A 16,003-nucleotide genomic window follows, 5' to 3' on the forward strand; every position below is an offset into this window, starting at 1 on the left:
AGCTGCTGCTGGTACAGATAGATCAGGAATAACAAAACAAACAAAACAAAATGCTGAGTTTTTATTGCTTTTGAAGCAACACTTTCAACAATGTTTACAGCCAGAATAATTCTTATTTCTGCTGGAGGAAGCTACAAAACAATCAGAGCAATTTGTGATTGAAGGATTTGTGCAAATATGGTCAAACTAAGAGTTGGAGCTGCTCGTCGGTCAGATCTGGTTTTCATTCGGTGCCTCCTCTGGCTATAAATACCTCATTTATAAATAGACACAATGCGTCTGGAGTAGAAAACGGCCCTTGGCCCTACAAAACTCAGCAGGAGACCGAGAAAAGATTGGGGGGGGGGGGATAGTCAAGCAGAGAAACTGGCAGAGGAGAAATCTGTGAGATGTGTTTGGGTTTGCGTTGGTATTTCAATGACTTGAAAAATAAAAGCGAATAAATCAAATAAAATCTGTCAGATGGAGATAAATCAGCAAACATTTTAAAGCAAAGTCCTGCTGGGTTCTGGTAAATGCACTTTACAACCAGTTTTAGTTGTTGAGCATCAGTGCAATTGTATTTTATTCCCCGGCTTGTTTATGTGTTTATTTTACAGTCTCTGTAAAACTGAGAGCCGTTGCTCCATTTTTTAACACTTCCAGGATGGCATGCTGGACACTGGACCTATGATCTATAAATAACACTGGAATCCTTTTTGGTTTTCGTGCTCTTCAGTTCTGAACACGAGTTCTTTAGAGGGTTCTTCAGTCACAGCGACCCAAACACTGAACAGAGCCAAAGGTCGAGGTAACTCATGTGACCCATAAGAGAAATAAAAAATGTTGTCCTAAATCTATAGGATTGATGTTTCCAACTGATATTCAGAATCAAAGGAGACATTTTGGATGAGAAGTTCAAATGTATTCAGGAAACAAAACAAGAAAACCAGTGGCTTTCTATTCCAGAGAAATCAGGCCTACAAAGCAGGGGGGTGGGGGGGTTATATGGAGAGGCAAATATATCTATATATTTACATAAGTACATTTTTGTATTCAATGAAATAAATACATTTATCATAAGGTAGTTATGTTACATTTATTTCTCAAAAATGTTATCAAAATATTAGGTATACCATGAAATTATAAAATGCACTATAAAAAAAAGACCCATTACATTTTTTAAATAAATTAGAAATTTGTAATAATTAGATATTATTTAAAAATAGCATTTATTCATTCATTTTTTTTATCTAACACATGATTTAATTATTAGCTATATTATAAATTGAACAAAATAAATAAATGTTCCATTAAACAAGAAAAGATAAATAGCCTAACTAAACTATTATTTTACTTATTTATCTATTTATTGATTTAATCTAAGAAAATCTTAGAAATACCATGAAATTATATAGGCATATAATGCAATATTCAAATTCCTCATAAAAAAATATAAATCAATAATTCAATGTTATATAAAAATAAATACATTTATATATAAATATATGTTTATATATATAGATATATAAATAAATAGTTAGATAAAATATTATATGATAGTGAAATAACTGTAATAAAGTCTGTGGCGCTCTTTTTTTTTTTGGTGTCACAGGCCGAAATGTTTAGATACCCCTGATCTATATGTACAAAAAAGGCGAAAAACATAAATATGAACAGAGAAAAATGAAAACTAGGTTGCTATGAGACACATTAAAACGAATAATCATTGAAAATGTGTTTATGTTGGATCTGGGGAGTTATTCTAAAGCTGTTGGACTCTAAATGGTTTATTATAGAGAGAAAGCAAATAACGACTGATTTAAGCATGCAAAAATAAAATAAAAACATTAAGAATGATGGATTCAAAGATCTGCTTGGAGTTTGAGCTGCTAATGCTTGTCTGATGTTTGGTATACGGCATTATGATTATCTTGGTAGCGAGGATGCTACATCATTTGTTACCCATTTTAGCTGTAGCTTCAACAACAAATATTTGCTGATGATGCAGGATGCAAGCACCACTCCTCCATCTCCATTGGGCAAAAATGCCACATAAAGTTCTGCTGCTGACTTATGTTCATAGCCAGAGAGAGAGGCTGTAACTGATGGTAGAGGCAGAGAAACCTCTCATGTACTGTATGCAGGGGAATTATGGAGAACGTTACAAAATCATTGGAAAGAAGACCAGGAATAATAATGGAAAACGCATAAATGGAGACTAATAATGAGGGGAGTCCGGCTGTCTTACCAACATATCCTGGCGTCCCACAGGCTGTGGACATGACGTCCCCACTGCCCTCCATCTTGGACAGACCGAAGTCACTGATCATGATCTTGGATTCGTCTTGTGGATTAAAATACAGCAAATTCTCAGGCTGCAAGAAGAACAGAAGAACTTATAAATCCAGTTTCTAATAGGTGATTTTTTTTAAATAATACAGGCTAATTGAGGTGATGCTATGTGGAAGATGATCATCCTACGCTGAAATGCAAGCCAGCGTAAACAAAGCTCGGACAAACTCAGGCTAGTTTTAACGGCTGCACAGTAAAGCACAGCGATACCTGAGGCCTTTAAGGAAGCCTGATCGGAAAACATTAAGGGAAGGAAAACAGACTTTTTTTGAAGCGAAATTGTAGAGCTGAATGTTATTGCTTTATAAATTAATCTAAAGTTGATTGATCTTATTGATATTTGGACATTTTCTTTAAAATATCAAGAGAATCTTTCAGAACATAAAGGATTAAATAGTTGGTTAAAATATGCTGAGTAAAATTCAAAAGCTTGTTTATCTTTGAACCATTTATATTTAAACTATTTATTGTGACAGCTATATATTACCTCGAAAGAAATCAAAATTGCTGATTAATTCCTTTTATCCGAGTTAAAAAGTTATGGCGTCAGGATTACGACACAAGTGATCCATCAGCATACTCTACGGGTGCATTGGGGTCATCTATTTCCAAGGGCGTAGGTTTGATTTCAACTTTGGTAGGGACACTATTCTTCAGTTTCATTGGTCCTTTGCAAAAATATGCATGCTCTTTTTTATGCTTAATGTGAGCTTCAGGGCTCATTTTGTTTAAAGAGAACAGCAGCATTTCTTGCTACATTAATACAAATCTTATAAGCACTACATGCACTAGATGCTGTTTATCAATATTTAAAGCATAACTTGCTCTGATGAATGTGGAATTAGGACTTTTTCCACTTTGAAAAGGATTGCATTTAAATTTACCTGCTACTAAGACAGTGTCTGTTTAACCAAATATAGTCTATAATATGTGGATTTATCCTGTGTTTTCTTTTAATGATATAGAATTGTGCAGAGGTAAAGAGAGGTAAAACCCACTCTTATTTTTATTTTTTTTTTATCTAATATGCTCTCTCTGGATCATACAAAATAATACATTCAAGGGACGGTAAATAAATGTATTGTATTTACATGTGCACTGGAACTATAAGAGGAACTGACACTGAGCATTTAAACTATTAATATTAGAATAATATTTACATCTGGGCTGTAGTTACTCTGTGTAGCTAATTTCATGTATTTTATCTATGGCTGAAACAATTAATCATATTAACAAATTATTTAAATAATCGTGAACTAATTTAGTAATTGATTAATCGTAAACTGGAGTATAGGGCCACTAAAATGTGCCTTTAGCCGACAGAGCGACCCACTTAGAGCAGGAATTATACCAAAATTGTAAAAAATATGTAAACATTTTGCAATTAAGAAGTAAAAAAAAAATAAATAGTTTTTGTCTGTCAATATTCTCCATCCAGAACTCCTCCAAAGGAAACGTTTAAACGTTTCTGTTTCACCTGGTTTCATTTCATAAAAGATCTTCTTTAAGGAGCCTTTGGCTATCTGATTAAAAGATCAAATAAAAGAAATCCTAACGTTGTTAACTTACATTTCTCAAGTTCCACAAATCAAAAAACTCTCTCCTGCTTCTTTACAGAACTCCAATCAGAAGCTTTCGCCTGTTTTAGCGTAGATAATATTTTTTTTTATTTGGACTAGTTTCGTAGCCCAATATTAATTTATTTTAGCGTCTTTTTTTTTTCGCGCTCCAAGCACCTGCACGCGCGCACATAGAGACTAGAAAACACGCAATCAGAAAGAGAGAAGGCGGAACTTAAGGCAGAATAATCAGAGAGTTAAACCGCGCAGCACAGTTGATGCGCTGCTATGTGAAAGGGACAGGAAAGAGCAGGCAGCTGCAGCTACCAGGCAGAGAAGCTGCGAGAGGAAAAGAAGCGGCTGCTGTATAGTAAATTATAAACATGTTGATCACATCCAATTATTGGTAGGGACAAATAGGTCCGTCCAAAATTTTGGTAGGGACATGTCCCTATGGTCCCTATGCAAACCTATGCCCATGTCTATTTCAGTTCACCACAAGCTGAAATAATGCTAAATGAGCGTATTTTACAATAAAAGTATATTGAATGTTCCACATGTTCAACTCAGTGAACACATGGACATTGCGTAAAGCTGATGACCCGCCCACGTGAAAATACTCGCCAAATAAACTGAATGGATGGTGCTTCATTAGTGCCGTTTTTTTTTTTTTTTTCCTGAGATATTAAAAATAATTTTTAGGAGATGCAGAGCTCACCATCCCTCCACTGATCTCTGAATTGAATCAAAGATTTTGACTTTTTTTAGCGCTACTTTAATGCAGATTTGTGAAGGTAAAACTGACATTTGTGCTGCTTCAGTTTTTAAGAATTGTTTTTAATTGCAGCTGATGATGTTCCCATTCTACCAGAGGTTAGTGCTGCACTTAATTCAATTATATAAAAAAAATACTTAATTAATCTATTAATATCAATTAACATTTTTGTTTGTTTTTTAACCAGGTTTTGATAGCTGTAGGCAGGAAGGATCTTTTATAGAGGTCTGTCCTGCAGCGGATGTGGAGAAGCCTCTGACTGAAGACACTCTGCACTTTAAAAATCTTCTCACTGTTGTACATAATTTTTTCCCTTTATGAAGAATTTATTTATTTTTTTTTTTGAGTTTTTAAAGCACTAGAGGCTCATTTTGATGGACAGTAGGCTGAAAGGAAAGGGGTTATGAGAGTTCCTTTGCATGGGTGGGCCGTTAACTTCATGGAGCTCAAAACATTTAAAAATTTAGCGTTATATAAGCCTGTGTTGAACGCAAATAGTCGATTCCAATGTACCTGTTGAGCATATCATATTCTTGTGGTTCATTTATATCCTAATGTTGATGTCACAACAACTCTACTTCATTCTTCACTGTCTTGCAAAAGCATCTCCATGTTTCTCACTTTGCAAACTGCGTGTTCTTTCCTGGGATAACCTGTGGTCAACTGATGCAAAGTAGAGAAATACTACAGTAAAAACTATCCTGAAATCAGTCTTTTCAAGCCAACCAGTCAGTAAGCACAGTAAGCAGAGCCTTTGCTTCTTTTAAAGCCATGCTCATTGCCTGGTAGTGGCAGCATTATGCTGTGGAGAGGCATTTTTTCTGAAATAAAAAGAAAGTACAAATTTTCCTGCAATTTTTATGATAACTTCCCTTTACTAAGCTCAACTCTTCACATAAATTCTGACTTGTTTGTTGCTGGTTTGACATGATTTCATCAAAATGAGCCAAAAGACAAACTGAAACCTTCAAACTGTGCTTCTAATTCACTACCCGTGTGACAAAGCTGCAGTGGTGAGTCTCTAGTTGTGCTTTTAAAGATGGCCGACCTTCAAGTCTCGGTGCACGATCCCCAACTTGTGCAGGTAATTCACAGCATCCAGGACCTGTCGGATCAGCGTGCTAGCATCCTTCTCTGTGTAAAATCCTTTTTCCACGATTCGGTCAAACAGCTCTCCACCAGACACCCTGCAGAAAGGGAGATGAAAAATATCTCATTTAAGATTTATGATGTTTATGGCTTTCCTTTTTTACTAATTAATGAACGGTGAGACACTTTATCGGTCGAGGTTTCCGTTTATTATGAGGAGTAGAGAGTAGCATGAGGAGGCTGTGAGGAGTATGCAGCAAACACTAAGAGATCTGAAGCCGGCACCAGATCAACCCCCTGCCTGGTGTAGAGGGCTGAGAACACACTAATCCTAATTTGATTAGTTATTTTAGCACAAGCAGCAATAAACCAAATCCTTACAGTGCAGGTTTGTGTAAAAAAAAATTATTCCCTGCCCTGATCCAAGAGCATTAAGCTTCTTACAATAAATACATTTGTGTTTTTATGACTCTTTTGCTGCATGAAATATCTTGTCCAGATTTACAATTCTTACAGTTAAGCAAAGATTAATTTTCTAAATAGACAAACGTTTGGCTCCCCCTGGTGGAGGAGAGGCGCTCCTTCAACCTGGGTGTTAAACCAGGGTTGCCAAACATTTTATCCTATTTACTACAGTTTAAATACATATATTGGTTAAATAACATTTTTGCTTTTAATTATTTAATAAGTCATTTAATTACTGTGAAATTTACAGTCCCACGGTATAACTAATTTAAATCAAATATTACATAAATAAACATTGAAATGAGACTTTATTATTTTATGTATAATGTAATCATTTAATGGGACTGATTATTGATTATTTACCTGTGAATTTTATAATGTCACAGAATTTCTTGTACTTAAATCAAGTGTTGGATAAAACAATAAATAAATAGATTTTTAAAATATTATATTTTAAAATAATATATTTAATTATTTGAGTTATATTATGTAATTCATTTTTATAGTTTTGTAAGAAAGATACATTTCTGCAATTTATAATTTCATTAAATATATAAAATTTAAATCATGATGAATTTGGTGTTTAACAATTATATGGTATATCTGCTGCATCTTTGAAATCTGAAAAATATGACATAATTTATATTTAGGTTAAACTCACTCTAATCAACTCTGATAACTTCCAATCTGCAGCAAAAATGGAGGATTCCATCAGCATGCTGCTTCCAGCACTATGTTTTAATATGGGACACAAGCTAGATTTCCAACTCCAAAAGAGATGCAGAAATTAACAACCTAAGCAGAAAAGTCTAAGCACTGTGCACCCAATGATCCAGCCTTTAAGGAGATGTGGTGAAAAAGTGGAAGTGAGATTAAAAGCAATATTTGTAAGATTTGATCTCATCCTTGACACAAGAGAACAACTCTAAGTTGGAAACATGGTGGTGGCAGTATTATGTTGTGGGAATAATTGTCTTCAGCAAACCACAACAAAACCTGTTTAGAAGGCCACAAAAACCTGTAGCTAATACTGTTAGAGTGGCCTAGTCAAAGTCCAGAACTCAATTCCATTTAGAATTAGAGAATGAATTTGAACACAGGTTCTTGTCAGGGTTCCTGTGTGTGAGTGTGTGAGTGAGTGAGTGCGAGTTATGCATCTCTGCCAGAGAGGATCTTTGTTGAGAACCTGGGTAGCCTACACAGGTGAAGATAATCTTTCTCATCAGAGTGCTGGGCTTAAAAGGGCAGCAGAGCCTTCACTCAGTGCTGGTTTTGTGTGTCGTTTCGTTGTTTTCGTTGCTTCCTTCCAGTATTTTCCCTGATTTTTATTGGTTTTTGTTCGGTTTTCAGTAGTGATGGTGAGATGAAGCGTCATGAGGCATTGCACCATTTGGCTAATTGCTTCAATGATCCCGACGGTTCAAGAAGCCTTATGTGAACATGTCACCAACTACTGGTGGAGTGCAGAACTACAGTTAGTAATAGAATCTAATCTTTTCCAATTTTTTATATATTTTTTTCTCATATAAAATCATTTGAAATTGTTAAAGATTGGTCTGTATAGTAAAATCTTTAGTAAGTTTTTTATGTGTAACATGTCTTAGAAGAGAAAAGTCAAAGTTTTTCTGCCATTTTAGTGAAATAAGCTCAAGCAGACAGTGAACGTATTTGTGCAAATTGGGCTACGATGAACAAAATGAAAGGTGTTCGTTATTTTATTCAAACATGTTAGTTTTTCCAGAGTTTTTGGTTTTAATCGGGTTGGAAATTATGTGTTCAACAAATGTTTTGGTTAAACCAACCGATCTAACACTGGTATAGTTTTACTAGGGCAAACCAGTACAAATTAGTCACATTAGCTGAAAAAATAAAGTTTTATCCCAACTTTCAAAAATCTGATGTGAGTCTTAAATCATAGACCTCAAGAGTGGGAGTCCATCTGTTAAAGTTGACGCCACTAGTAAGAAATCAATTACATCTGTAACCTGTGTGTGCCTCAGATTTTGATCATTACATTGTTTAATCTCACCAAACTAGTTTTAATCAACTAGATTGGTTGTTTTTCCAACCAATCTAGTCTTAGAATATATCCAAACTCTATCCAACTTTCCTACAAACTCCCTCATCTTGACTCAATACTGATGCTTTAAATGCCTGGCGAAGTTCAGGGCGAGCTGAACCACTTCCCGAAGCGGTCAGTGAGGCTTCAGACATCATCCTCTTTTGGCTCCTCCCCCAAATGAAGCAACCCTCACGCCACTTTACAGTCAATAGATACAGTACTTTTCCTAACTTACCAGAGAAAACAATTTTGGATAGTATTTTGGATATTAATGTTCACAAAAAGGGGGTGATTAAAGAAATGTACAGTTTATTACTGGATTTACAATCTCCATCTCTCTCCATTATAAAATCACACTGGGAAAAAGATTTGGCGATGAACATCTCAGCTGATCTTTGGGATTGTATGTTGCATAGCGTACAATCGTCCTCTATCTGTGCCAGGCATGGGCTCCTACAATTCAAGGTTCTACACCGTTTACATATTTCCAAAGAAAAATTAGCTATGTTTTATCCAGATAGTGATCCAATGTGAAATTGGTTCACTTATTCATACTTTTTGAACATGCCCTACACTGAGCAACTATTGGACGGCTAATTTAAGACACTTTCTGAGACATATAAAATCAAACTTGCTCCGTCGGCTTTGATTGCACTCTTTGGGGTGATACCTCCAGGCATTTCTATTGTTAAACGCTATTCAAATGCTGTTGCTTTTGCCTCTTTATTTGCGCGACATTTAATACCTGAAGACTACTTTAAGAATTGGAAAGAAACTCTTCCTACTCATGATCAGTGGATTGCTGACCTTATGAGGTTTTTTATACATGGAAAAAATGAGAAGTACGCTAATGGGCTCATTGACTAAATTTAACAAATCATGGCAGCCATTCTTGAAATATATAGAAACTTTTAAAATGTGCACCATGCCATAGTTAGATAGGCCGGCCTTGACTCTAGTGTAATTATTTAACTGCTGTAATTATAGTTATATATTTTTGTTTACATTTTTTTTTATTTGTTTATTGGGGTTTTGATAAAATGTACAGCCAATAATACATATTGTATTTATCAGTGTCATATGCTGTCAAAAAATCATAAATAAAATTGTAAAAAAAAATAAATAAAAACACTCTAGTTAAAGTTTAATTATCAACTTGACCTCTTTATTCAAGTAAAAGTGAAAAAGTATTCGCTCCAAAAACTACTTTAAGTACCGGTATAAAAGTATAAAGTAACCTTTAAAAAAAACAGCCAGATGCCACTATATGAATTAATAGAGTAAATTATAGATACTTAAAAAGTAATTTGTAGAAAGCATTTGTACTTCATTACTTGACACCTCTGATTGTTGCCTCTGTTCCCCTTTGACTTTCATTAAATCATCACAAACTAATCTGTGCCTACTCCTCTCTGCATTTGGGTCCTCAAAGCCTCCAGTTGATGTTTCTCATTCTAATCCAGCTAAATTTGAGCGTTTCTGCAAAAGAGAGATGATTAAAAGTTTCTGCCTCTTTATAAACAGCTTTTAATGATAAACCTCAAACGATTTGAAGCTGTTATTAGCATAAAAAAGTAAGTCTGTGAAGAACATTTCATGCAAATCACATGTTTTAGGTTTTCATTTGCAAAAACCATGGAAAACCTTTTTTAATTTTATTTTTCATTTGCAATATCATAGAACTTTGTATTGCATAAAGTCTCAATATAATGTGGGAAAATGCAGAGGGTGAACATATGCATGCATAAAGAGATAAAAAGAAAACTGAGAAAGGTATCTAGCTTTATAAGCAGTGTCTGTTTTATTCAGTATGATTAGAAATTAATCCTGTAACGACATACAAACAGTGAAAAATGCTTGTAAACAGAAAGAAGCATTAGTGAGGGCAAACCCAGTCGCCCTTATGCATCTGCTGGGCGTCGTCACAGTGACAGATCAGATTAGAGCTTACTGAAGTCAAACTAATGAAGTTTCTGGAATACTGAGGGGGTGGGGGGGGATCAGAATTAACTGCTAATCCACTCTATCTCTCTTCAAAGAGGACGGCGACTCAGTCGCTTTGTCACCACAAGCCTTGTCTGGGAATGATGGGAAAAAAAAGGGCTAAAAAATCCCACACATATAAACACAGATTGCAAAGGGGGAGATCAGCCACCAGGCTGCGTGGTTGCATAAGCGTTTGCGTAAGGAGACGATGGCAATAAGACAGGAACTCCTACACAATCCCACATACACACACAAAGACAAAAACATCTAACAGAAGCTAACATGTAACGACAAAGGATGATAAAAAAAAAAAAAAAAAACATATAAGGGATCAACATTCTACAAGAACTGCAAAAAAAACAAAACAACATGCTTCATTCCTGGTGGGGTTAAATCGTCCACTATCAGTGTTGACACAAAGACAATGTTGGATATGCATCACTACTGCAGCCAAGGATAACTGGAGGAGGAGCATGAGGAAACTTTCAAACCAGTGACCTTGGAGATAAAGAGATTTGATTTCCACTGTCTGCTTGGGAGCAGTGATGCCTGCTGACAAGAACAAGAAAAGATTGAAGGCCATCTGTTGATGATGCACTATTGGGATCTCTGGTGGTTAGGCTTGCACCACTTTCACCAGAGTTTAGTTAAGGGGTTCTTAACCCTGGTCCTCCTCCATTTCATTCAGGTCAGGTGAGTGAACCTGAAGGAAGGACAGCAGGCCCTGAGGATCAGGGTTAAGAAACCCTGGTTTATATCGTATTTATTGTGTATAAAAAAAAAGAAAAAGATGGTTTAATAACGAGGCCTGCAGATGCTAAAAGAGCAGCAAAATGCACAACTGTGTTAGATAACTTTACTTTTATAAATGGGTGGATTTGGATTTTGGAGCACCTTTGGATTCACCAGAATGAGGTAAAGAGTCACTGAGGAAAGGGAGGAATTTACTCCGAACATGGGGTTATCATAAATATAGATCCTTTATGGAATCAAAATACTGGACACTTTTTGTCATTTATATCTGGATAAAGTATGGTCAGACAAGTCTGATCCAGAAACATCCTTTCTTGTTATTGATTCAGATCACAGCAGGTACCGTCGTTCTCCCTCTCTTCTCTTCTCTGACCCTCCAACGCTCCTTTTCTAGTTGATCAGCTCACAGGCACAGAGTCTTAATGCTCTCATGAGAAGCAGGATGTGAATCATGGCTGACAGCGAGCCTTTATGTGTTTGAGTCAGGGTGAGGGGGCCTGTTTTCCTTGATAGAGATGAAGGACCATAATCACACCAGCAGAGCCGGGTCCCTGACCGCAGCTATTGAGCTGCATCAGTCATTAGCTGCCTTCAGAGGGAGAGATAAACCACTGCTGCACTTAACCACAACATCCACCTTTGCTTTCCTTATGTGTTTACTCACATGAAAGCTTCAACAACTTGGCCTCATGTAAAATTGTACGGCTTTGAGTAATGCAATCTCCTCTTCAAGGAGAATTCAGAATACTTTTCCTGTGAAATCTATTAGGCATTCATTATTCTGTCTCTCCTTTGAGGGTTATCACTGAGGGATTTGGACCAAACAGCAAAGAACAATCGGGTCAATCTCAGGGTTGCCCTTTTGTCCGTACAGGATATGTACGGGCGAAAGGTCAGGAAAAAGGGCAGCAATCATGTCTCAAGCTGCACTACAGGGATGATCACAGATGTAACTTTTAAGTAAATAATAGGAAAGGTCTAGAAAAGGAATCTTATGACATCCTTGCAGTACACCCACAGACCCACTAGGGGGAGCAAAGCCATAGATGAAAACTTCTGGTTTAAACTTTTACATTTAGAGCTTTGCTACAGAGGGATATCTGTATAAAGCTTGTTTTGTTTCTGTTATAGTTGGAAGCAAACAAACATTTATTTAGTTGACATTTTAAAAATAAATAAATCCAGAACTAAAGCTTTGAAACATGTTTTAAAGGAAGAAATAAACAAGTTTTTGAGAAAAACTTAGCTGTTTGCTTCGATTTTTTTTCCTTCACTTTCTTAAAACATGTATTTTTCATGTTTTTTTCACTTACAGTTTTTTGAAAGATTTGAATATTTTTTATTCAATTTCAATTTTATTTTAATAACTTTTTCTTTAACAGATTTTGTATTTTCGGTTATTAAAGTCAGAAATCTGAGATTAAAGCCAGAATTGTGAGAATAAAGTCAGAATTCTGACTTTTTTCTCACATTATATTGAAATAAAATTAAAAAATCAGTTAACTTTTTTAGTTTTCCAGTGGCCCTAATCCTCTTCCGTAGATACTGGTGATAGCAATGCTGTAGAGTCTCTACAGTCTAAGTACAAATTACATGAATAGATATATTGATTTTTTTTTTACGCTGATGCTGTTTGTTAGGAATTGGAATTTTCTTTTTTCTCTGATGATCTGATAGGAGGCTGCGGGGAGAGTCAGTCGATTTTATAAATCTCTCTCGGTCTGCAATCACCTAGCACTGTTCCTTTAACCTGCAGCATTACGGGATGATTATGCTCTAAATAGCTGCCTTAAAGGAATAGTACACCCAAAACATGATTAGCCTTCATTTTCTACTCACCCCCATGCTGAACAACATCCTGGAGTACTTTTTTGATATCTCAAATGCATCTGGAGATCTGGGAGGCTTCTTGCTGTCTGCTGACATTCAAATAATGGAGGTCTATGGCGCCCGAGACAGAAAGGTCCATAAAAGTCCACAAAAAACGTGTCAATATTCCTCCATACTGCTCGTCCAATGTATTCCAAGTGTCCTGAGTGGGTAGCATCCAGAATTTACTCGAAACGAAGTCATTTAGAATGTTTTTAGAGCATAAACAGTAGTGTATAAGATTTCCTAAAAGCGCGCCCCTGCGAGTTCACGACGCTACGGAAACCGCGGCAGACCAAACCAGATGAAAGTGCGCATTCAGCTCGGCAAAGAACTCATGCTCTTCCTCAACACTGAAGTCCTCAGACATTTTTCTTTCGTTGTTTCTTTCTTTGCACAGGTAAACGGCACATTTCTTCTTCTACGCTTGCATTATTGGAAGAGCAGACGCTGAATGCGCACTTTCATCTGGTTTGGTCTGCCGGCTTCCGTAGCGTCCTGAACGCGCATGTGCGCGCTTTCAGGAAATCCTATACACTACTGTTTATGCTCTAAAAACATTCTAAATGACTTCGTTTCGAGTAAATTCTGGATGCTACCCACTCAGGACACTTGGAATACATTGGACGAGCAGTATGGAGGAATATTGACACGTTTTTTGTGGACTTTTATGGACCTTTCTGTCTCGGGCACCATAGACCTCCATTATTTGAATGTCAGCAGACAGCAAGAAGCCTCCCAGATCTCCAGATGCATTTGAGATATCAAAAAAGTACTCCAGAGTGTTGTTCAGCATGGGGGTGAGTAGAAAATGAAGGCTAATCATGTTTTGGGTGTACTATTCCTTTAAGAACCACCATCTGGCTTTCTGATCCTTCTGCAACACTGCCAGTAGATGGCGCCACTTCTGTTTATGTAAGCTGCCGAACGCTGGAATTCTATTTAGGCTCAAAAAGGAAAAACACTATCAAGATGGATAGTTGGTGTAAATAACCTTATTTTTGATCAAGATCAAATTCTTTTTTATCTTTTTTTATATAAGGACATAACCTGACTACAGACCTTTAAGTTCCACCTCAGCTTTTAAATGAAATTCAAAGGAATTCTTTCCTTAAAGAAAAACAAAAGATTTGGAAGCAGGGCAGCACTAAGGAAGCATACTAATGACTACATCAACACAGATGCTGCCTAACTTTAAATACTTTCACTTTCCGTTTCTTTTTAAAAACTAGTCCCCCTCCCTTTAGTTGAGTGGGTCTGATCTTTACCATTTAATTCACAACACAACAGCATTAATTTTAAAGCTCCAGTTGCAATGAGTTGCATTGATTTTCATAGGAGCAGGGCCTGATTGCCTCCCTGGGCTCGGGGTTACATAAGACAAGCCGTGCTGAAGAGCAGCAGAGGAAAGTCTGCATTGATCTGCCGTGCAGCAATTACACTGAACACATTGGACAATCCTCCGCCCTAAATTAGATTTCTGGCACCAGAAAAAAAAAAAAAAAACGAAAAAAAGGAAACCCGACATTTTTAAAATGTGCGTAATTATAACAAATGGGGCGACTTAGAGATCAGAACCAATGTGGTAATTACAGCCGCTTAGGGACACGGTTCTGCTGTCATCTTTTATTAGAGAAGATAGACAATGCTTCATGATTAAACTGCTGCAGAGCAATGAAACCACAATCCAGCGGACTGATTAAAGTAAAAAAATCACACTGCACCACCGACTGCAGATGCTTTGCTTCGATTCTTTCACTCCGTCTTCCATATTTCAGCATATCTGTCTTCGCACACAGCATGAGGATCCTTAAACATGATTAGAGTGAGGGGGAGAAAAAACGAACATGTAGCAGAATAAAATAAGCTGCAAAGCTACAAGAATCAATCAACAAGTCAAGATGCTCAAAGAGCCTCTTAGATTATGCATAATTCTGTATAAGTAATATCTAGTCAATGATTTATGTTCAGATTTAAGCTTCATGTCGGCTGGGAGTAGTGCAATAAGCTCAAATAGTTTAAAGGGTTATTTCAAACGTAGAGCAACTTTACCACAGGGTATTACTATAAAGGACATCTTATTATTTTTTTTACAGATGATGTTGGATACAGCTTGTTTATTGAGGATTTTACCAGCCAAGAGTCAATATTTAACTCTGCTTGCAATAAAATCTTCTCCTTTCTCTCAAATATTCTCTAATCTCCATCAAATCTGTTTTTTTTAGATACAGATTCAATGTTTTGTGCATAAAAACCTTCTTCTGTGCCTTGCCTACTTCTTACATGCAAACTTCCTTTTTACTTGAGTCAAAAAATGAACTTGCAAGCCTGTGGCTTAAGGTTTTTTTTTCCTTTCTCTATCAGGTTAGACTCAGATCAATGCCTAGCAACCATTCCAGCCAATGGAACGAGATAAAAATTATCTCCCAAAGTTGCCTTCCCTGCTTGCAAACTCTGTTTGCTCACTCTCAGACTGGAGCGGTATCATTGCCTAGCAACCATTCCAGCCAATAGAATAACAGCCTTAAATAAGGTGCGCTTGTTTCCTTCTACTGAGTATGTCTTTATTACTACTATATGTCACTTGACCATTAAAAAAAACAAAGTTTTTGAAAGTTTTCTGAAAATCATGATAGAAATGAATAAATATTCCTTGTTAGAAAATCAACTAAATGTAACTGAAGTTTTTAAATAACGTCATTACAAGTTAGTGGGAATAAAATGGTTGTGCAATAAGGGTTAGAAAAAAATAAGTACTTGAGGGTTTTGGTGTCGGTCCATTTTCTGAGGTGAACAAAATGTGTGCTTCTGTTTGTTATCTATTGTTCTACACTCAGGAGAAAGAAACAAGTGCACCCTATCCAAAGTGATTACAATTATAAGTATAGTGATCACGCCATTTTAGATGAGTGTTTGAACGTCTAGTGGATGAAATAAGTAGTGGACTTGAAATTTCCCAGAATGCACCTTGAAAAGTAGTGATCATCCATGGTCACTAGACGAGCAGATACATCCCACATTGCTCTGCAGGAGCTCCCCTCAAAAAGCATGATGGGATTTGTTTTAGCGGCAATAAATAACAAAGATGGGGTTACATGACCAGCGGGGAGC

General features: G+C 36.4%; 1 protein-coding gene across 1 annotated transcript in view; it reads right to left on the reverse strand.

Moving 5' to 3' along the window:
• Window positions 1-16,003, reverse strand: part of camk1d (calcium/calmodulin dependent protein kinase ID) — an 88,811-nt gene that overhangs the window by 12,628 nt on the left and 60,180 nt on the right. Inside the window, exons 4-5 of the mRNA XM_015392805.1 lie at window positions 5,717-5,855; window positions 2,231-2,357 (exon numbers count right to left, since the gene is read on the reverse strand). Of these exons, the coding sequence (XP_015248291.1) occupies window positions 2,231-2,357; window positions 5,717-5,855 (266 nt within the window). The remainder of the gene's footprint in view (window positions 1-2,230; window positions 2,358-5,716; window positions 5,856-16,003) is intronic.

This window comes from Cyprinodon variegatus, unplaced genomic scaffold (assembly GCF_000732505.1).
Source record: "Cyprinodon variegatus isolate N-32 unplaced genomic scaffold, C_variegatus-1.0 Scaffold607, whole genome shotgun sequence".
Classification (NCBI taxonomy): Eukaryota; Metazoa; Chordata; class Actinopteri; order Cyprinodontiformes; family Cyprinodontidae; genus Cyprinodon; species Cyprinodon variegatus.